General features: G+C 46.4%; 1 protein-coding gene across 1 annotated transcript in view; it reads left to right on the forward strand.

The window, feature by feature from the left end:
• TIMM21 (translocase of inner mitochondrial membrane 21) overlaps nucleotides 1-24,151 on the forward strand; it is a 251,204-nt gene that overhangs the window by 42,606 nt on the left and 184,447 nt on the right. The window contains exons 2-3 of the mRNA XM_069620710.1: nucleotides 9,146-9,208; nucleotides 9,303-9,400. Coding sequence (XP_069476811.1) covers nucleotides 9,146-9,208; nucleotides 9,303-9,400 — 161 coding nt within the window. The remainder of the gene's footprint in view (nucleotides 1-9,145; nucleotides 9,209-9,302; nucleotides 9,401-24,151) is intronic.

The following is a 24,151-nucleotide window of genomic DNA, read 5'->3' on the forward strand; positions in this document are numbered from 1 at the left end:
AATAAGAGTTAGATGCACCAATTACCCTAGAACAGCTGGGGGAGGTAGTGAGACAGTTACCTACTAGCAAGACTCCAGGGGCGGATGGACTCCCAAGCGAATTTTATAAAGTAAAAACACAAAAATCAAACTCTGCTAAAAGCAATAGGAAGTTCAGAGGACGAGCTCGCAGCCAATCCAACAAAGACAGCAAAAAAATTGAAAGAAACCGATTGGTGCGACACACAGCTGAAAGCACTAAACTACAAATCCGCGGCCCATCTTCTGCCATTTGCCCAAAAAATAAACAAGCCTATTAGTTACTTATTGAAGTTTCCAAATAAGACCTTCCGCATGACGTTCCTGAGAGCAAGACTGAACATTTTAAAAACAAACAAGGTTTTGAGAAGCTGAGGCAAATCTCAGACCGACACTTGTCGTTTTTGTTTGAACCAAGACTCAAAGGAAGTCTAAAACATTTGATTCTCCATTGTCCTGGTACCAGTGGCAACCGGGAAGTCCACCTAGGTCATCTCTATTCTAAATTTTCAAGACTGGACGAGGACTACTGGTGGACTTTCTTGATGAATGGGCTAAGTCGAAGACCAGTCATCGCTTTGGTAAACTTTTTGCACAGGCTGAACTTGGACACCATCCGTTAATGAATGGAAAAAACCCTAAAGGATTCAGCCCTTTCGTCAATCAACTTGAAGAACCGAAATGGAAAAAATGGAAAACACATTAAAAACATTTGATGAAACAGGATTTTTCTTTATGTAAAAACTGTTAATTCAGTTAACAAAATAAAAAATAAAAATAAAGTATACATGGAAGAGGTTCTCCCCCGACTGTTAGAAATGTTGAACAAAGCGTTTGAGACGGGAAGTTTGCCAGAGTCACTGAGAGAAGTGTTCATAATGCTGCTTCCCAAACCTAATAAGCCTGGGCACAGCTGCAGCTCATATTGTCCCCTGTCTATGCTGAATCAGGACAGCAAGATACTGACGACTGTCTTGGCAAATAGATTAAAAAGGTTTCTCGGTAGATTAATACACCCTGATCAGACGGGTTATGTCCCAAATCGGAACATCTCTAATAATCACAGACGACTCCAACGAATTATTGAGAGTGGTAGCAAAAATGCAGGTGAAATGGCGATTGTGTCTTTGGACGCAATAAAGGCCTTCAATTCGGTCAAGTGGCCATGGCTGATGGTGGCCCTGTAAGGTTATGGGTTGGGGCCTGGATGTACGGTGGGTGGAAATACTGTATAGGGAGCCGGTGGCTAGAGTTAAGAGAGGATTGGTAATATCGGAAAGGTGGCAGCTTAGCCGGGGCACCAGACAGGGTTGTCCGTGGTCTCCAATGCTTTACATACTGGCCCTGGAATCTCTAGCAATATATCTGAGACAACAATATGATACCATAGGCATTGAGGTGAAAAGGGAACGACAAATGATCTCCCTATACGCAGATGATATGCTGCTGTACTTGGGGCACCCGGAAGAAAATCTCCAATGAATTTTAGAGGTAATGGAGAGATATTCGGGGGTTTTCTGGTATAGCGGTGAAGCCCCAGAAGTCAAGCATGTTCCCACTAGGTGGGTACAAGGGGATCCCGGTGGAGTGGTTACCCGTATTGCAGGTGACATGGGCGGTCAGAACATTTCAGTACTTAGGGATAGACATATACCACACAGTAGAAGAGCATAGGTGCAACACGGAGGTGGCCATCAAAAAAATTGAGAATTGCATGCGATTTTGGGTGAGGTTACCCTTAGCTATGATGGGGCGTGGAGCAATGCTCAAGATGGTGGCATTGCCTAGGCTCCTGCACTACTTTGGGAACATGCCACATCTGATACCTAAGTTCTTCATCAAACTGAACGGTATGTGAAGGGATTTCCTGTGGCATGGCACACGGAACAAAGTGGCACTATGGAAGCTACAGAATTTCTATGAAAGAGGTGGGATAAAATTGCCTAACTATGAGGTTTATTATGTGGCGAGCCAACTGCAGGATGTTGCCAAATGGCTCTCGGATGAAGAGACCTCTGAATCCAGACTGTTTGGGCAAGATTGCACACCTTTTTACTTGAAAGAGATGATGTGGGTACCCAAGGCAGAAATGAAAGGGCGCCCCAGGATGATGTTGCTAGGGTGGAAGATGTGGCGCAGAGCATGTCAGATGATGGAGAACCAATCTCCACGCTGCCCGCAGGTACCACTGGTTACATTAACAGCTGAGGAAGATAATTAGAAACCTCTGGGAACCGGTTGGGCTGGCAACAATGGGGGATCTTTGGCAGGAGGGTTCTATTAGCACCTTTGAGGGGCTGCGGGATGAAACTGGGTTGCATGCGGGCCAGTATATTACATATCATAGAATGGTGCAGAGAATTAAAAACATATGGCCCAAAACTGTATTGGAGGAAGAACCAGATGCCACCATGGACGTGATCTACGACATAGCGGAAGGGGGACATGAGATATCCAGATTATATGAGATGTTGATGCTCAGAGTGGGGAAGGAGGTCACACAGCTGAGACTAGATTGGGAAACGGAAGGAGGAGCCCCAATGGAGGATGGGATGTGGGAACGGGCTCAGGGGTATCATAAGAAGGTATCTAGAAATGCGAGATTGAAACAGATACAACTGTATATCACGCACAGGGCATACATGACACCCCAAAGGATATCGAGGTTTGAGAATGTAGGATGGCAGGCATGCCCCAAGTGTGATGAGGAGAATGCAGGCATGGTGCATATGTTGTGGTCATGCCCGGTCAGTGAACGCTTTTGGAGCGACGTGGAGCGGAAACTGGCAGAGAAGGGGGTCAAGATCGTAGTGGACACAGTGTGGGCTTGTTTGTTGGGGGGGGGGGTTCCCAAGATCACAGAAGCTAAAGCATGTGAGCAAGCTGAAAGATCTGGCATATGTGCTGGCTAAGAGAAGAATCACCATGGGGTGGAAGACATGCCATAGACCGAGGGTGGAGGTGTGGTGGAAAGATTTGCAGAAATGGGCGGTGGCAGAAACTATAGTATGGCAAGAAGCTAGCAATGCTGGGGGGGAGGAGGAGACAGAGTTCCTGATGGCCTGGAAATTATTGATAGTAGAGCTGTTTGGGTCAATCCGAAACCCAGCTGAACCCATGGAAGGAGAGACCCTGCCACAGAATGCAGATATGGAATGTGTAAAGTGATAGGCTCGAAATGGGGGGTGGGATAGGGGAAGCAGTGACTTGAAGTAAACAATGTATAACGGATCTGTTGACATATGCACTGCCTGTTTGGTTTGTATTGTTTGTTGGAATTTAATAAAATGTTTAAAAAAAAAATCCTTACAAGTCTGTCAATGTGTACAGTACAGGTATATGGGAAACCTGGACAGGATAATATATCAAGCAGATACATTATCTAACAAACGTGCAAGTCTGGAAGCTGGCACAGATCCCGTATGAGCAGAAGCCCTGACAGGAGAGTAGACCAGGTAGTGACAAGAAAGTACAGAAGTTAAAGGGGTCTTGAGAAGAATATATCGGGACTAGATAAAGGATTGTGTTAATCAGGAAAGAAGGATCAAAACCCTGGCCGGAGAGGATAACTGGTATCCTGAAAGGGACCAAAGTAGAAACCAATCAGTTTTGTGTAACCGTGTTGTCAGTCTAGAAAAATTGATACCTCTACTTTGTGACCGCAAACGTATTTTGGTGGCCGTGGGCCAACCGTCTCATGCACGATATGACAGAATATAGGTTTTCGAGTTTGCCAATGAACGGCCATTTTGATGTAACAAGAAACGCCATTTTGTTTTCTAACCATTGCTCATTGCTTTCTGTTCCTATTGCTTCGCAGTATATTTTCTGCTTACACTGCTCGACTGTAAAACATTGTTGTCTGCACGTAAAAAGGACAAGGCCGCAGGGCCGTGAGGATAACAAGAGTTTGTTGAAACACAACGTAGGCAGCGCCAGGAAAAATGCCCGGCTCCCTCCCGAATGTACCCTTGAAGCAGAGCTGCAGGGCATTTAATCATTTCGCAGCTGCCAGCCAGTCTCGTTATATGGTAGAATATGTTAGAATAATACAGCTAAAGGCTTGAATTATGCTTTTCTTACAGCCCCCCTTTACTGAGCCCTGTTAGAGCGTGTTGGCTCCCAGGACACGAATAGCACCTCATAGATAGCAAGGTCTGGAATGCAACTCTCCCCCCGTATGTAGCTCGCTTCCAAGAACAGAAGCGCTGTGTTCTGTTCAACAACTGAAAGATGCCTCCGCACTCATAAATTGCAAATTATTACTAGAATAGATGTTTGAAGGTGTCATAGTTGTCAGAGATGTCCATCATCACACCAAGTTCAAAGAAACCCAATAAAGGGGGGTGTTAAACATGTCACAACTGATTGTTTGATATGCATTTTGTATATATGTAACTGATGTACGTAATTCACTTCTCTTGCGTCCCTCGAGGTCTAGAGATGCACGTCGCAGGCGTGAGACCGAGTTGGCCAACTGAGACTTTTGCTTTGCAATAAACCCTAGCTTTGGGAATACAACCTCGTGTCTGGCGTATCTATCGTGTGTGTTGACTCGCCTTGTTTCCATAGACGTAAGGGACCCCTAGGGGCCCCTTTCAGTGTTGCTGGACCTGAAAGGCGCAAGGAACTGCTAAGTGTGTGAAGTTTCATATTTCTGACATAATTACATTTGGTATAAAACCACAATTTCTACAGTTATGTCCCAGAACATAGCACAGAGTTCTGGCTCCTCTTAAAATGTACAGCAAAAATTTAGATTCAGACGTCCGGGGTTTATATATTTTTAACAATTGTCCACAGTAAATTATTAGTCTTATGAGAAATCTGCTTTTTGGTCCATTGTGAATCAACAAAACTGTCTATCCCCGCCTCCAAAGGTTTCTTGTAGCTCAAGAGCAATCCCTGCCTACTTCCTTCTGGCAGAGAGCACTGTTGACACTTTAATCTGCATATGCGTTCAACCCAGGAAGGCCCATTGTTTCTTCCCAGAGCAGCTCCAGTGCCCCTCCCCTCTTAACACCTGAATGTGAGTTCCTGGCCTTTTGCTCGGAAGCAGAAGGGAGGTGTCTTTCCCAGTGGGGGAAGTTTCTTTGTAGTTTTGGCTGAATCGGGCTTACTTTAAAAGTCAATTTGTTACATTTTTCTTTATTGAAATTAAACTTACAATTTAAAACAAACATCTAGAACACTGATTCTAGGCTCTAAACCATGAAATTTAAATAGTGACAACCTAGTTTGCTCTTGATAACAAGTCACTTTGATTTGAGACATTCGTACAACTTTTACAGTTTTAAAACGGGCTTTTGAAACAGTCACAGGCGGCCGCTGGTATTGCGCCCAGATTTTGACCACTTTCCCAGGCAGGCAAAAACTGGCTGTGGATGTTTTTGTGACCAATTCAACTTTCCTGGATATTGCAAATGTACAATAATTCCTTGTATTCCATAGCATGGGACACCCCACAAGAAGATTGGATGCGGCTGTTTGGGACCAGCATTCTGTATTTTTTAGCAACCAAGAAAAAGGGATTTAAGAGCAATTTCTGGGTTTCTTGCAATAAAGCACTGCCTTTCATGTAGTTTCCATTTTTACTCGGTATGCAGCCCCCTGACAGGTTTCAGCAGTGAGGTCTCCTTCCACCACTGACAACAGGCAAAGTAGATTTGGCAGCCATCTTTTCCGGTTTCAAAGCGCAATTTTTCATGGGTTTTGGCGCATCCAGAGATTTTGCGCCCATTTTGATGATTCCTGCACCATCAGCACAAAAGGATGTCGCAGGGCAGAGCCTAATGGGCTAAAACATCCCACAATACCTTACCGTTAACATCAAGTAAGAACAACAACCAGTAATTTTCCCGGACCATACTATGCCCTGTTGATTAAACTGGGGCCAGAATGGCCCTCCTCCATGAGTCGGGGATAATTTTGCATTGACACACATTATTAAACAATGTGTGTAGCACTTCTGCCCAGACTTCGGGGTCCCCCTTCAGGACTGACTGCCGAAGAAAGGCCATTTGGGCCCATAGCTCTGGAGTTTTTAAGGCAACAAAGATGATTACACACATTTACCTGGGTAAAACTAATGGGCCGTTTGGTAAAATCATGCCTGTTCTTGAACACTGTTTCGGCTACAGAGAACATTTTATTCTCAAAAAACGTAATCCACAACTGCTCTTCGGTTAGATTCAAGATTTTCTGGTCCGAAGGCTTCCTAGCACCCGCCATAATCCTCCACATTTCACCCACTTTACAAGTTAGCAGTGCCTTGATCAAATTCTGCCAATTACCTAGCCTCCCATCCCTGACCCTTCTCCTTACCCAATAACGTTACTGATTCTTCAGACGAATTGAGTCCTGCATTATCTTATCAAGGGGGGCATAGGCACGTAGTTCTCTTCTCCGCGTTCTTTTTGCCTTATTAATTTCCGGGTCATACCTATGTGTACGCTCTTTCCGGGTTTTTGATATGATCTTACCATTTTTGATTCCATTGTATCGGATCAGGTCAACAAGCCACTCCTCTGTCATTGACAGACCATGAATACAGATTTCATTTTGGATTATAGAGCTCAATCTTCAACATTTCACACACCCTACTGACATTTCTACCTGACCATTGCAGTTGGTTTCTTGGCTGTGAGAAAACCAAGTCGGCTGGGCCCCGTTGTCTCAACCCTTTATGCTCTCACAACCACTCCACCTTTAAGGTAGTATGGTCGCTTGCACTTTGTGTTAACACAGACATTGATACAATTCTCTCAACCAAGCTGTTACATGCCGCATAATCCAAAGTTGCCCGGCTGTTGCTCCCCTGCCATGTAGGTTTCCCGGGTATGTCCCCCTTAGACCTGCCATTTAGAATTATCAAGTCCCACTCGCGGAGAAACTTTAACAATGTTTTCCTCTTTACATTTACTGATTTTAACTCCATGCTGTTAGTGGAGGTCACCTCACCAAAGTTCCCTTTAATTGAGTGAGCGCCCAACTTTGCATTCAAGTCCCCCTAAAATGATGCCGTTCACATTAGCTGTACCCCATTCTGTGAACACTTCATCAATGTACTCAAAGATGGAATCAGCTGCCCCACCTCCTGGGGGGGGCGTGGGGGTCATACACATTGATGAGGAACACTCAATTCAAAATGGATGACCTTCCCAGGAGCACTTCCACTACTAGAACGTTCCCTGTCTCTACTGCTGTGATTAGTCTAGATGCCAGACCATTTGAAACCCCAATCAGCCCCCCAAAGGGACGCCCCCGCAGACCCTTCTCTGCCATAGACTGGTGAATATGGTACCCATCCAGTAGAACTGATCTTCCAGCCAGGTCTCCTGCAGCATATACACATCATGTTTTACCAGAAACTCAAGAGACGAGTCCCTTTGCAAAAAAATTAGGATGGCCTCTAATATTCCATGAGGCTAAGGATGTAGTTCATTGTGATTGACTCTCGGCCCCAGCGAACAAAGCTTTCAACCATAGCCAGCCCTGGATGCTGTCGAGCTTGCTAGCAGGTGGTGCCTCCCCATTTCTGGCGGCTTCCCTTGTCAAGTCCTTAGATTTATCTCAACTGCAACTTGGCAGGGGTTCGCCTTGAATTACAGGTTTGTCCAACGCATACCCCAAGAACTCCAATGATTTAACCTGGGCACGGATCAGGGAGGTAGTTACCGACAGACAACAGTGAACCGTAGATACCCCTGCTGCCCTTCCCTTCATTGGCTCCACATACTCTAAATCCGTCGAGCTTAAAATCCGAAGTGATGGTATTTTACCACATACTTTAAGGAGTTCACTTCTGTTAATGTGGAGACGCTTCACTGCACCCCTCATTATAGTACATTTACGAAGGTCCAGCGGAACTCCTGTCTCTACTAGGGACATAGAAGGAACAGCAGGGACCCCTCAGCCCCCAAGATGTAACCCTCCACCCGACATAGCTTGTAGAGGCTTTGCAGGAATAGGGGTGGGGGCATGAGGCGGGCTGTTGGCGCAGACACTAACTATTTGCAGTTTTGGATGGATAGATTACAAAAGCAACGCCACTTCCGCTTGCTCACTTAAAAGCCAGCTGGTCAAGGAACCATCTCTCTGGCACTTTTGGATTTTAAGTAATTGGATATATGTCCCTTAGCTGGTGAGGGAGTCTTGGACCCCCTTGCAGCGGAAGCTCCTCCCATCGCTTCCTCACCCCTTCCTCCCTGACTTTCTAAATTGGTATGAGAATCCACTGTTCCGTTCTTTTTATTGGCTTGCTTGTTTTTTGTATATTGTAGACTAATCGTTAATGTGGTGCTTTCCCCGGCATGGGGTAAAAACTGCTGATGTCACTAGTCCACAGTTCACTCCTCTAAAGCCCCCACACAGTCCCTCAGCAATTAAGGACAGTTAGACCAGAGTACACCATTTCCCCTCCTCCAAACCGACCCCCTAACGGCACCTTTCTCCGTGCTTTAAAGGGTAGATGGAGCAAGTTAGGGGGTGGGGGCGGTTATGTGGAAAAGGGACGCGATGGCTCACTTTGGTAGAAAAGGGAAACTGTCAGTAATGCAGCTCTGTGACCCTACCTGGTGGTAGGAGCTGGCTGGAGCAGCTTCCTCAGACTCCCTCAGGCCCCAGACGGCAAGCTCTAATGAGAATGTTGGAATGCCGCTCGCCGCACCCTCGCACCACAAACACCACAAACGCACGGTGCACACTGCACGCTCCGCGTGTGCAGGGGATTACAAGTCTGCCTCCCAGCAGTCATTGGCGTGGCCATTGTAGAAAGACTTCATGCAAGATATCACGGAGTAGCAGCCAAGTCCCAAGTAACAGCAAAAACACACTGCACACAGAGCTGATTAGGAACCCAAATATATTGTCCTGTAGAACTCGCCTGGTACTAGTCCTGCTTCTATTGGATTGTAACCTAACTAAACAAAATGTTATTAATGATTTGTTGACTGTATAGTGCCATTTCAAAATGTATGGCAATTAATGTCACTTGATTCTCCCCCAATTCGCTTGTACATCGTCTGTATTTTAAACCTCCTTTAATGTCTTCATAAAGTCATAAACCAAGCTTCAGTTTGTGTGTATATTAAATTATCTCATCACCTATTTTGGTTCTTTGTTGCAGTTCAAGAAGCTGGACGAGATTTCACCTATTTGATCGTGGTGCTTGTTGGGCTTGGAGTGACAGGTTATTTAAAAGATTCTTGTTTTCAAAGTCCGTTTTGTTTTTCTTGGTTGAAGTTGAACCTCTTTTGCAAAACAAATGTTTTATCATTTTACAGGTGGGTTATTTTATGTAATTTTCCAAGAGCTTTTTTCTTCGTCGAGTCCCAGTAAAATTTATGGAGAAGCCTTGGAGAAGTGCAGACATCATCCAGAGGTTAGAATGTGCTCTTTGTATATTTATAGTTAATGACAGAAAATGAGATTGTGATGAAGTAACTTGTTAAAAGTTAATCCTGGCAAGTGGCAGTTAAAGATTATTGGAGAAACCAATAGTTCTGGTCTGATCTGGTGGTTCCTTGTCTTTTAAGTGGGCCTCAGAAAGCCACCCTCCCCTTTGTACCATCTGTGTTTGTGTTTTTTGAAAATGTATTTATTTATTTTACTTTTTTTTAATTAAGAGCAGTCACTTTTAGCATTATTTGGCAAGACCTACAGTGGCACTTTATGAACAAGGATTTTTATCTAATGCTAGTGGTTTCTCTTGAGCTTGATAATTCTCTATGGTACTTTTCTCTGGTGCATGGGGGTCAATTTACAAAAGATCAAGAGTGTCAGTGTGTTGTGGTTTAATTGTTAGTATGAGATACTGCGAGTTGGGGAGCTGGCTTCACCAACATTTTCCCCTTTGAAGAAGAACAAGACTCTGGAAATCCAAGTTACATGGTACGTCTGTGTTTTACTCCTGCCACTTGCACATGCTGACTTTCTGGTGCGAGTCCTGAATGGTGGGTCCAAAATGAAAGTATAGTGTCCCCAGCTCTTCAAATGACCTTTTTTGTGGCGTCAGTGGCATTGGGAGCAGGTTCTTGGCAGCGAGAGGGGCGTGGGGGTGATAAGAGGCCCTGGTAATATGTGGTGCTAAATTGTTGCACAATAAGTGGCATTCAGTCATTGCAGAATGGTAGGCATTTTTTGCATGGTATTTGCAATGGGCATGCAGATTAGTGAAATTAATTGACAGAATATAGATGGCTTCCCCTTACCGGTACCTGCCCAATGTCCATTACTGTTGCATGGTACATGTTAAAAAGCATTGTATTAGACAATGTAGGCAGAGTAGTACTGCGTTTGGAATTCTGTAGGGTGTTGATTTACAGTCGGAAGGGAGGCCCTAACCAATCGACTACCGTTAGCTAGCCCTGATTTCTCATCCTGTTATACGGCCTCATCACGAGTTTGGCGGTAACCCTTAAATGCGGTGGTAACACTATTACCACCGCATTTAAGGGTATGCCAAATCACGGCCTTGGCGGATTTCCCCCCCAGTTCTGAGCTGGGGGCAAATCGCTGCAATTTTGATTATTTTCGGCGCTATTATCGCTGGCGAGAAAACTGCTGGCGGTAATTGCGTGAAAATTCCCCATTGGGCCGAATGGGGAATGGGAATTTACCATTCCGCCAAACACGTGATCTGGCACTAATAGCGCCGGGGGGTTTGGCGGTAGGGCTAATAGCCCCGGCGGTAATACCGCTGGGGCTAGCCCCCAACTCATGATGAGGCCCATAGTGTGAACTGTCGTCTTATTAGGTTGCCTACCGTTTCACACAATAGGTTAACCAGGCATAAGGTCCATGCACAACATGGCATCCTTCCTACACTCGCCGGCCTCTGCAGACCTCTCATTTTAACACTTTTTTCGTCTGTGAGCGTTTGTGTGCTTGACAGTGTGATGCTGGAAATGCATCGGAGGGACAGGGCCTCCGTATCCTTGTCCTTTACTGCTTTATATCGTGTGTTCTGTCGTGTTTTCCGCGCAGGAGTTCATGTGGAACTCCTGGCGGTGCAGCGCTCTCTTTTGGTTAGATGAACAGACCCATGGGATACCCTTATGGCACCCATGGGTGGGGGTAAAACCCTGTGCCCCTAGTGTATGTTTTTGGGCACCTGTGGGTGGCCCACAGAGCAGGGTATGGGCTAGTGGCAGCTCCATGCTGAATTTGACAGGTGCTCCGAGTATCCTCCATTTTGGGATATCCAGGCACTGCCATTGGGATCAGTCGATTCCTGATTGAAAACAAGATGGCCCCCCCATGGCCTCTTGCTTTCTAGTGCCTGTTACCCTGTTTTCCCAAAGTCCTGGGAAGCCCTGACTCTGTCCCTTCCCCCTGACCGGCTGTTGGGTGCAAGTTCCATATATGGTGTTTTTGTGAAGTCCAGGCCAGACTGGCTGGAGCCTTCCCAGTGACTGTATGTTGTGGGTACACCCTGTGTGTGGGACCTGCGCGAATGGAGTGTGTGACGAATACGCATTCTGTGTTGTGGGTGTCTAGTATCTGACACAATGACTGAGACAGCCCTGCCCGAAAATGGTATGAATGCAGTGTGGAGTGTTGAATGGCTGGGTACTTGTCCCAATACACATAACTTGTTGTGAGTGTCTGGAGTGAATGGCCTGAATGCACTATGCACCTGATTGGATGCCTGCCTGCATGAATGTCCTTCTGACCGATTGGTTGCCTGAGTGTGACCCAGCAGAATGAATGGGAGATCAACTAGTATATCTGGGGGCCTCTCGCTGCTAGAATTTTTGTGTTCAGAAGCTGAAGAGAAACTGAAGCTTAACCTTGAAACCCTGCTGGAAGAGAAAAATTGCTGTTGCTCTCCTTAATCATCTGAAAGCTGCTGTGTCTCCAAGGACTGACCCAGAGAGGACCTGGTAAGGCGCCCTCTTCCCGAGCTACGAGGGACCATTGTGCACCAGCTGATCTTTGCCAAAGCTCCCTGGTAGGCAGACTGTGGACAGGCTGCCGACCCGAGACGGGGACTTCTGCGGAATCCCAAGGAAAAGCGCCCGGACTGTTGTCCGCCACTGTCGACGACCGCCGTCGCCGACCGGAGCCGCCGTGCTCCCCTTTGCTTAAGAACTTCATTTGATCCAAGGATGCTCTTGTCCGCATCGTCGACGCTGTATCCTGCTGGAGAAGGCCTGACCGTTGACGCGCTGAGGAGCATCCACTGGTGGATTCCCCCTCACCCAAAGACCACAGAGATGCCGACGACTCTACACCTTGCTGGGCCACAGTTCTTCAAACTCTTTGCAGTCCAGAACTATCGACACCGAGGTGCCCGCACGCCTCTTCCTTGCAGGACATTTACGCTTCCCCGTCAACGAGCACCACTAGGAACGAATCAGCCACTTCACCGTCGTAGCTCACCGTGTTCACCGTCGGACGTTCAACCTGTGACTCCTGCCTTAAAGGGAGGGCACTCAAGAAGGGCCGTCGATTCCCCGCCAAGGAACGCTACAATGCCAGGTACTTTGGGGTTGCAGAACTATTGGGAAGTCTGTTGTGAACAATATATGGACTGGGCTTGTATCTTTATTCTACAGGTTGCCCAGGTGGGGGGGGGGAAATCTCCACACAGAGCTGTGTTTAACGGTAACAACCAGTATTCTGCCCATTGTTCAACCGTCTTGCTTTCCATCCTCTCTCTACTGCTGGTTTCCTCTTAATTGATCTGTGTGACATTTTGACAATATAGGTGATGCACTCTAATGAGATCTGATGATATTTGTGGTACCACTGTAGAACTGTATATATTTACCATTGTTGATTTTCTGAGCACAAAGTGAGTTATTGTGATAGTGTACATAGCCTTGAATATTAATTATATAAAGACTGTGTTTTAACCGATACAGCGTCCGGACATTCCTTTGTGGGTGCTTGGGGACTACACTGTACTTAAGAACCAGCCTGCATCACCTCCTGAGAAGCTAGGCCTTAATTGCTCGACCACATACCAATAATAGAGAATCTTGGCTGGGGTCCTCTGTGTCTCTCCTCTACCATATAGAGAGCGGAAATACGGTCACCCCCCTCCAGTCTTTACAGACAGAAAGGTAGAACAGCTAAGACTAAAAACGGCCATCAGCCCGGCCAGTGGAAACCAAAAGGGATTCGTAAGCAACTTGTTCCTAGTGAAGGGCAGGCGCAAGGTCAGGCCAGTGATCAACCTCGGAGCACTGAATTCATTCTGGTGTACAGACGCTTCTAGATGGATGAAATTCACCTACTAGGGGACATACTTCAGAAAGGGGACTGGCTAGCGAGGATAGACCTCAGGGATGCTTACCTGACGTTACCTATTCATCAGAGTCAGAGGAGGCTGTTATAGTTCCTCTGGAAGGGGCAGAGATGGGAATTTACAAGTTTACCTCTCAGACTCGCCTCAGCCCCTTGGTGCTTTACCACGCTGATGAAGCTGGTGGTGGGACACCTCAGGGAGCAAGGAATCGGATTAATTATAAACCTGGACGATATATGCATAATGTGCTAGGACAGGGAAAGGATAGTGGAACAGGTGAGGATAGCGACAGAATTGTTGCAACGACTAGGTTTTCTGATCAACTGGGAGAAATCGGAATTAGCCCCGGCCCAGTCAATGGAATTCTTGGGGTTCATTCTAGAAACAGTGCAGGGCACCCTCAGTCGTCTGTTAGGCAGAAACCTGTGCAGTTCCCTTGGGGACCACTGCAAACGATTTAGGACTACAGGTGTTGACAGTAAACCCACTTGGTAGCAGTCTGTACCACCCAGATTTAGCTGGTAGCTGTGGCTGAGCAGTCAGACTTCCCTCAAGAAGAGTTAGGCAGTATGCAAAGTATACACAATAGGCACTCGGGTACAATAGCACAAGCAAACACTGACCAGAGCTTTGGTATCAAGGTATATAATTATTTATTTAAAAACACACTTATTGAAACACTCCAGCACTATTATGGTAAATCACTCTAAACACAGTTACTATTATTATATATACATCCCTTATTCCTTATCAGACAAGTCTTAGTTAACACCACTTATTTCCAGACAGAGGTGAGCGCTTAACTATAGACGGCACTCCAATAAGTTAACGAAAAAGGGAGGGAAAAAGGCAGAATGTAGGAAAATACACCACACTAATACTTAGGAACTCTTAAGCAAGGCAGGAAAGTCCAAAGTTACTTGTGAGCCAGAGTCCATAGGCTGGGCCCACTCTTGGAGAGAGCAGGGCACAAATGCACCCAAGATCACACAATGACAACAGGCTTAAAAAGTCTTGCAGGGAGTTCAGAAAGGTTTTAGTTAGGTTTCAGAAAAGTTTAGCCTGGGTGTCCCAGGCTAACCCAGGGTCGAAAGCCGGGGGCTAAATTTACCCCGTACAGTCGGTTGCAAGGGAAGCCAAGCGGAACACGGTACCTTATGTGGAAAGGATCCTCCAGCGGGGGCAGTTGTTCCTGGCAGCGGGTGCAAGTCGCAGCGTCCTCCAGAGGAAGAGAAAATCTCGACGTGGAGGAAAGATGAAGGTCGTTGCACTGCCAGGGAAGAAACCAGCCGCTGAGTTTTCCGGTTAAAGGTACTACCCTTTGAATCGTGGTAGTGGTAAAACGTGGTGTCCCGATTGCTGGGGGGGGGTGCTTGGCACAGGCAAGGCGCCCACGAGATGCTCCAGGAAGCGAAAAAGGAAGCAGACTGGTTATCCCCACCAGTCGAAGGAAGAAGACTCTCCGGGTTGGAGATCTCCTCTGTCGTTGGGAAAAGTGGTGAGACGGTTCAGCAGGGCTCCACCGGTGGTGTCGTCGTAGCAGGTCGGCTCAGCTACTCCCTCGTCGGATTCTTAGGTCCTGTGGCGACTTCTCAAGTTCCAGTCCCCAAAGCCCTGCTTTTATGCAGAAAACCCCCATTCACTCAGCCTAGCTGTCACTCAAACATGCTAACTGGTGAGCCGGCCGGCTCACCACTTGGGCCAATCAGGACGGAGTGCGACTTGAGTTGCCTAGGCAACTCAGTCCAGGGTGCCTAAATCCCCCTCCACTCCTCCTAAGTACCCCAGACAGAGTGGCACCACTTTGGAGGGCTTCTGTGGAGAAGCCCGCCAAAAAGTGGAACAAAGAGCTCCACTTGGGTTGGAGTCACAGAAGCAAAACCAAATGCCATTTTAGAACAGAGTTCTGGCAAAAAATACCAACCAGAGAATTAATATTAAATAAATAAACCGGCGGTATGTTCGAGGCTATAGGAATTAAATAATTAAAGTTGGTAGCCTCGAACAATGGGAAATCCCATAGGGATATATTCGCAGTCGAATATAAAAAGTAGTATCCACTGCCACCAGCCAAAACTCGATCAGGGGGGATGGAGACGTGCCCCCTCGACTAACAGACCCCGGGGCAATCGAATTGCCCCGGCCAGTACGTCCACAATATGCTGGTTTGTACTGGTTCTGTTCAGAATTTGAGACTAGTAAAGTCAATGGTGACTTTACATGCCCTGGGAGACAGTAGTCAGTCCCAAAGTATGGAGTCTATACTGGGGGGTCACTATGACACCCCTGTGTTACTGCACTGAGGGTGCTGTGTAACACACATCACAAAAACACATGAAGCCCTATGAAGTAAAAGACCCCATAGCCCATTAAACACATCTAGAGACACACTCCAATCATGTCCAAGAGTGAGGGTAAAAAAGTCTCACTCTTGGCAGGAGAAAAAAATAAACCCCAAAAAATCCAGCAAAGCTCCTGGGGGACTCGCTAGGTTAGGAAATTCAGCCTAAACAGATAATTCTCCCTAACAGTCTACCCCAAGAGAAGGTGAATTCTATCAAGAGAGAGATCAAGACCATGATGACAAGGGAAATGTTTTTCCTGAGAGAGAGACAGCCAGACTAGTAGACCGACTGTCTGCTTCGATTCAAGCTATTTTTCCAGGCCCTCTGCATTACAGGGTGTTGCAATGTTTGAAGATAGAACATATCAGGAAGTGATTATCCTACAAACAGAGGGTACCCATTTCTCGGGAAGCGAGGACAGAGCTTGAGTGGTGGTATCACCACATGGAGGCTTGGAATGGCAGGGCAATATTTGGCTCCTTCCCGGACCTCGTAATAGTCGACGTCAGTCTTTGGGGAGCCAGGTGCAGCGACAAGTCGACTGGGGGGGAGATGGTCGAACAAGGAACTAGCCCTCCATATCATTGTCTTGAACTGTTAGCAGGATCCTTCGCGAGATGCTCCATCCTGCTCAAGATGGTCAATGTCTCAGCAGTCGGGTACATAAACTGACTGGGAGGGACGAGATCCAGATGACTGGCGGAGATAGCCAAGGACTTTCGGCATTTATGTCTCCACAGAGGAGTCAGCGTAACAGCGGAGCATCTGCCGGGTATCAGAACCAGATTGCGTACTGGAACTCAAGACACTTGAGGGACTCCAGCGATTGTCCGCTAGAGTAGTCTGTTTTTCATGAGATCATGCGTCTGAGAGGTCTGTGTCGAACGGGCCTGTTTGCACGAGGTTGAACAGGAAGCTCTCCAGGTATTACCAGTCCCAGAAGAGGTAGCAACGGATGCCTTTTTCCAGGTCTGGGGTCCAGCGACAGAATACGCATTCGCTTTTTGTCATATCATGAACTGTGGTGCAGGTCAGAAGACAGGGAGCGACAGTGATTCTAGTGACCCCTGATTGGAGAGGTCAAGTTTGGTTTAGAGACCTGCTGGAAATGGCTTACGACATTCCCATTCTGCTGCCACACAGACAAGACATCATGCTGGGCCCGACAGGACAGAGTCACCCTCTGGTTCAATCACAGAATCTGAATCTGTTAGCCTGGGCGATTTCAGGAGATCCTGGGCCAAGCCGGGACTTTTGGGAACAGCTCAGAAATTCATCGGATAATCATGGGCCCTGGGGACCGGACAGGCTTGTAGAGTGGCATGACTTAAATGGAGTAATTGGTGCATGGAGAGGGAAGTACATCCCGTACGAAAAGATGTGATTCACGTGGTGAATTATTTGGCCTGTCAAGCGATACAAGTTAAGGTGTATAGAACAATTAACACTTACAGATCAGCGATATCAGCCGGTCATGATTATCTAGAGGGGAAACTCGTGGGAGAACACCCCTTGATTTGTAGAATACTGAAGGGAGTTAGATGTATGAGACCTCCGACTCTGAAATATTCCTGCCTCTGGGATGGGAGTGATGTATTGAGAATGTTAATCATGGCTGGACAACAAACGACTATCTAGGAAAGCGCTTTGGGCGAAACTGACTACGTTATTGTGTTTAATTTCCTTTAAGAGGGTTTCGGAGGTCAGGGCTTTGGAGGTAGACCGAGTCCTTTTCACCCACAGGGGTTACATTTTACATAGAGAAGAGGACAAAGACTGGTATTAGGACGGTAGATTATGTGGCGTTTCCAGAAAGATCGAGGGTGCGCCCGGTCTGGTGCCTTAAGGCTTACGAGAGGTCATGGCTGAACAAGTCAGGCACATAGGGGAATCTCAACTGTTGATTGCAGTGAAGAAGCCTTTTAAGGTGGTGGCGTCGGCCACATTGGCAAGATGGTTAAAATGGTGCATGGGCCAATCGGGCATTGATGTGGGTCAGTTCGGAACTCGCTCGACTAGAGCAGCCATGGCATCAATGGCCTTCAAGCTTGGAGCATGCCTGGAGGACATTTTGAAGGCGCCAGACTGGTCAATTGAAACGACTTTTAAGAATTTATATTTTATACCAGTAGATCAAGTGGCTTCGTTGGTGGAAAGTATGCTTTAAATGAGCATAATCAGAGCCTCCAAGTCTTGACAAAGAATACAGATTTTCCACACATTAGTTACAGAAAGTCATGATTCTATTAAAGACTCAGAGGCGAAGGATTATTACATCCTTTCAATCGCTAGATAGTGGTATGAATGATAACGAGATGCTTATCGATGTATTGCTGATGATATTGAACATGTTGCGTATTGTTATATGCGATTGCCCACCCGTCCTGGAAGAGTAGTTTAATTAATGTTATACATGTTTTGACAGGTGCAGAATCTAAACCAGTGGCTTCATGAGGAGTGATCGATATTAGTATAAAAAATGTGGGCGTCTACCGGTTGGTGCGCAAGTTTCAGTTGTCCACTAGCTTCAGAAAGAGGAGGAAAGAAGGACGTTGGCGGAGTTTGTTAAGGACTTTGGGGGCGTGATTGGACTAGAGGGATCACGTGGATGAATAAACCTACCAACACAAACTACAAATTCCCATACATTTCCATGTATTATGTAGTTCATTGTCAATTTGATGTTTAATGAGTTTTATTGTTGGCTGCTTGAGAAGTAAATGATCCTTCGCCTCTGAGTCTTTAATAGAATCGTGACTTTCTGATCTGTATTACAAGTTGCACATTATATTTTAATTTGTAAATGGTGAAACCTGTAAAGTATAAACGCACAATTGTACAAATGAAGTGAACGCTGTATTACCACAGGTAGGCAGCTGCTGTCTGGGTGCTCTGTGCATTTTAAATAAGCAGTTAACTTATTTTAGCTTTTACATTTATTTAGACATTCTTGTTGGCTTCCCGTTCCCAAATACTCCCAGGGTGTGTTTTTTTACTGTGGGGCTAGTATCTTTGTGATTACGGGTCGCATGCGTCCCTTTAGGCAGAGTCTTATCTTTGCACGGCTCAAATGTGCCTGCCTACTAGACGGCGCAGTGGGCGAGCCCCGCGGCGTGCCTGAGCACGCCAAAGGCACGCACAGGGGCAAGCCCATCTGTGCTGCTCCGTGCTGTGAACAAGTTGGGCTGGGGGATTGGAGACCAAAGTTAAATTTAGTAATATATTAGAGCTGGCTCCTGCTACCATCATATTTCCAGCTAATTGGCAAGCCCTCCCCACCGCCAGAATGCTACCCCATTAGTGAGAGGGAGATGGGAACACGTATTCATGTCCTTTTATCTAATACACGTTCCCTTCCAGCACATGCAGCTCATCTATAGAAAGTCCCCCGATTTGCTATGTCTCACGGAGACATGGCTTACAGATGTTACTACCCCGGCGTTGGTATGGGTGCTTCCAGGGGATTATAATATTTAGCTCTAATATTGACCCATCCGGGTGGTGGGTTTGCATTATATTAAAATCTAGTTTTCAACATTTACACATTCCGTTGGTACATATCAAGATGGAAGCTCTACTGGCTTGCCTGGCTGTGTCAGCAACATGATCTGTTCATTTCTTGTTTATAGACTTCCTGTTTCTTATATTGGGTTTCTAAAACCCTTTCTGGACCTTTTGGCTGAGATTCAATTGAAGTACTCTCACCTGGTTATTTTAGTATTTTAGGAGATTTTAACCTTAAGTTTAATTGTGAAGATGCTCCTACTCTGTCTCTTTGAGGGCTTGATTGACTTAGGCTTGGAGCAAGCTGTGGTTGAGCCCGCCCATGTGTTGGGGAACACCCTTGATTTGGTTTTCTCTGACAGATCTAAAATTGATTTTTTTTTTTTTATCTGTTGAAACTGGGATCTGGTCGGACCATCATTGAGTGGTTTTGACATTGAAGCTCCCTGCCGCTACTCTTAAAAACCCTGTGATTTTAGATGCTCTGTGGAATTGGTATTCTGCTGATCAGAACACCCTCTTGGCCACTGTGGAAGAGGAGTGTACTATTAGTACCAATGTTAGTCTAACTACTTTGACGAAAGTGTTGAGGCATGCAGCGAATGTTGTTGCAGCCTCGGCCCCGTAAGCAGCGTTCTGAACTCTGGTTTTCCGAAGAATTGAAAGCGCTCCGCCTGAAGGCAAGACAGGCAGCATGTAGATGGTGCTGGACATATGGGACGGTTGAAAAGGTGATATATCGCCAGTGTACCAAAGACTATCAAATAGCCATTGTTCTAGCAAAACTCGATTGTTTTACTCTAAAAATTGAAAATGTGCTAAATCAACCTTGAGGACAGATTTAACTATCAATGATAATTCTCAAATGGCAATCTTATTCCTGTAGTTGGCCCTATGCAACTGCATTGTGACTCACTGGCGAAATATGTTATAAAATTTGAAAATATCTGTTCTGATGTTGTCATGTTAGATCAGGTTAAGATCACTGCGTATCAGGATGAGGTTAAATCAATCCCTTCTCTTAATAGGTCAGACTTTTCTATATTCACTATTAAAATGGTGAGTAAAGCTGCCATGCAGCGTAAATCAGCCACTCCTTCCAACTCTGTACTATTGGATGTTCTTAAGGACATCATGCCAGGTATGATTACCTGGGTAGTTCAAGCTATTTATCATCTTCTTGTCAATCTGGTTATATTCAGATTGAACTCAAGCAGGCTATTGCTATCCCGCTTTTAAAGAAGCCGTCATTGGATCCTTCTGTTTTTTCCAACTATCAACCTATTTCTCTTCTGCCTTTTTTATATGAAACTGTTGGAAGCCCGATATCCCTTGGCATCGCCTGTTCTTTCTTCTTTTCTGGAATCTTCTCAGTTCCTTGACCCGTTCCAGTCAGGATTCTGGCTGGGGTGTGGTACGGAGAGTGTCCTGGATTCTGTTATGGGCTACATGGCCAGGTTGGTGGATAGCGTAGGAATGGGTGCCCTGATTTCGTTAGATCTTTCAGCCACCTTCAACACTGTCAACCACTCTAGCCTGTTGTCTCGCCTGGCCTTGGCAGGCCTCTCCGGGCCCATCCTGGCCTGGTTTGCCTCCTTCCTGGCTGATGGGAGGGGGGGCGGCAATCTTTCTCTTCTTACCTCTCTTTCTCCCTCTTAACCGTTGCCCTGTGGTGTTCCACGGGGCTCTGTGCTGCCCCCTTTCCTTTTTTAAATCTATATTCAGCCTCTTGTCTGTCTTGTCCGCTCCTTCGGCCTCCGGTGCTACTCTTATGCTGATGGCACCCAGATCCTGTTTTGACTTGATCTGTCCATGGCTGAGCTGTCCTCGTGTTTGGGTCAATGGCAGGCGGCAGTGGGGAGAGGGGTGGGGGGAGGTGGGCCTGGGTTTATTAACAGCAATTGGCTGAAGCTGAACGGGGATAAAACAGATTCTGGTGGTGGGGGCCCACACTCTGTACTCCTCCTTTTCTGGCCTTCTGCACTTGGTGAATTTCTTATTCCAGTGATGGTGGTAAGAAACTTGGCGGTAATTCTATCTTCTACTCTTTCTATTGCCGCTCAAGTTGGCACAATCTGCAAGGCTGGTCACCCCCATCTGAGGATATTGTGTAAAACTTTACCATTTCTGCTTAGTCATCTGCATCCGTTGTTTGGCCTCATTAGTCCTCAGCACATGGACTACTGCAATGCTTGTTTCTGGTTCAGCCTGTTGGGCTTATCCATCGATTACAGGTGTTGCAGAATTTAGCTGCCTGGGTAGCGTCCAACTCACCTTATGGAACTCACACTTCTCCGGTTTTACAGTTCCTTCATTTGCTCCCAGTGCATAGGCGAGCGGAGTTCAAGGCCCTATGCCTTGTTCATTGGGCCTACTATCAGTATGGGGCAGACTATTATAAGGTTTCCCCTTATATTCCCAACTGGGCTTTTCATTCTGGAGATGCGTGTCTCGTCGTAGTTCCTAGGTTTCGCCTTGCAAGAGTGGGAGGCCAAGCCTTTTCAAGATCAGCTGCTAAGCTATGGAATGGTCTGCTGCCTGCCTTGAGACATACCCAGAATCATCTGGAATTTAGACAGCTGTTGAAAACTTAGGTACAATTGTTAGCTACCCTGCTGAGCATTTTTAGCGGCAAGATGCATCTGTGCCTACAAGCATTTTTAAGTTTCATTAACATAACATCCCAATTTAGAGGGTGGGGGAGTAGGAAGACCTTGAACTGGTTCATGGTATAAACCCAACCATCACTCAGAAAAGGAGGCCACCTGTTCAAAGAACCAACTCGCACTACAGTTATAGGTAACCCTCCCTGGCGAACACAGAACAGGAATATGGAATGGCTGGGTACAACTTGCTGAGACAGAGCGTGTTAACGTAAACCCGATGGAGGAATTTAAAATGCATCAGCTTGAACCTGTAATTCGAGGAAATGCCCATGTTCCTTTGACCTATGTAAAACCATTGATGATCTGCTATGGGAGCACTCGGAGAAGCCTCTGAATCTTCCTTTGAATATACTACAAATTTACTCATCACCTTCATGATTGCTGCATACAACATGGACGTACAGACCTCCTACCTACACCCTCCATCCATACACTGACTATCGAATCCAGATGGGTGAATGTTCTGGGCTGTACGGAAAAAGCCAAAAGTGAGAGCTGAATGCCATCTGAAGATGAACATGTAAAATTATATCGAAAGGTGTTATGCACATGTGGGCTTTAAAAGCTTCCAGGGTCAGAAACCTCTCTTCCAGAGACTCACCAGCATATCAGTCGGAAGGAGAGTTGTAGCGCAAATATTCTTCCCACAGAATCTTCATCTTCTGAAATCCAATCTAGTTGCAGTCTGTGAAGTTTTCCACAGCCACTTGATGGCACCATGCCCCTCAGAGTTCAGTCTCGTCATGACTCCTTGGTGGAGTCTCATGTCGGAACTGTTGTCACTCAAACATATAAAAGCCACCGGCACAATTTTCCTCTTTTTATCCCAGTCATACGAAGTAACATTTTTCTTTGTCGTTTCAATATCTTACATTTTTTGATGTCCTGGCAAACAAAAAAATGGGGTTTAAATGTGTGGTAGCTTGTTTTAAATGTCACCACTCTCTGATGAAACTACTTAAGTTCTCCCTTCTTTGTTTAGGAAAAGACCACAACACAGTGGAGTCAGGGTCCTGTCGGGCTATGCATTGTGGTAAGGGATCAGGATATAAGAAGCAGTAGTGGATCACAGTGCTGCGAACCGCACAAGAGACTTACCCGAGACTGCCTGGTGGCGGTAGCAGCTCTCTCCACTGGAGTGAGACAGCGGCAGCATTAGTACCGCGCACAAGTGGTTGAACAACAGCCCGCCGCCTCTTTGCACTCCTGTGCTGGAGTACCGCAAGCCTCAATGGTGGCATGCTCCGCTCCGAGGGATGGAAATGGATGAGGGCTGATGTCAGAGAGACACTGCAGGAACTCTGAGAAAAGGCCCTAGCCTTTCCCTTCGACCACGCTAGGATAAATCCTGGATGTTTGAAACAAAAACAAAGAGGTGATGGCTGGAAGGTTTAGAATGAATCTTAACCTCTGGTATTGCTCTGGGCAACCTTCCAGACCAAGCCATTAAAGAAGGTGAAAGACCATATGCAAATCCAGGCTTGGTCCTCCCCAAAAGTGCCCCCAAAAGTCCAGCCTGGACTGCTAGGTCACATCCCTTATGCATCCCACTTGTCTGGGGATGCTTGTGGTCTCGTGGAGAAGGGATGTGACCTAGCAGTTTGGGCTGGACTGCCACTTTTGGGGTGGGCCAAGCCTGTTTTGTATATGGTCTTTCCCCTTCTGTAATGGATTGGCAGGCGAAGAACGATGGTCTGGAGGGTTGCCCAGAGCAATACTAGAGATTGATTCATTCTAAACCTTCCAGCCATCACCACTTTGTGTTTGCCAGATGTTTGAAATACCATAGAGCCTATGGGAGGACCTGGGTGTCACGACTGTGCCACTGGAGCATCAATTGGCACCAATTGTGGACTATATGGTACTTAATGATCACCGTAAACCTTCCCGGACAGTACCTATTCATATGTGTCTTTACGTTTCCAAGACTTTGGAACTTCCTTATTTAATTTTACAAACTACATGCCCCATAATACACCTCGTAACAGTTCAGATTCCCTGGACATTCCTATGCAGCAGTCTTAGAACTATAATCCCCAGACACCTTGGGGATCCATGCTGCTTTCACTTTCCCAGGACCAGAGAGGGAGGAGGCCAATTACCTTCTGGTGTCCTGCTCCAGGTGCTGCTAATCGGCCTGCTTCACCACAGGGCTGGTCAGTATTTAAGCAGCTGCCTGCAAGAGCACAGGTCTCTTGCATTGAGCTCACTTCCAGCCCTTTGTTTCTTTGATCCTTGGATTTCTGCTGTGTCCTGTTTCCAGAACTTGCTCCAGAGCCCTGTGCTCCCTGTCTTGCAGCCCTGCTACGCTGCCTTCACTCCCTGCCTTTTGCTCTGTGCTCCCTACACTGCAGCTCTGCTCC

The sequence above is a fragment of the Ambystoma mexicanum genome, chromosome 5q (assembly GCF_040938575.1).
Source record: "Ambystoma mexicanum isolate Mex_15411 chromosome 5q, UKY_AmexF1_1, whole genome shotgun sequence".
Classification (NCBI taxonomy): domain Eukaryota; kingdom Metazoa; phylum Chordata; class Amphibia; order Caudata; family Ambystomatidae; genus Ambystoma; species Ambystoma mexicanum.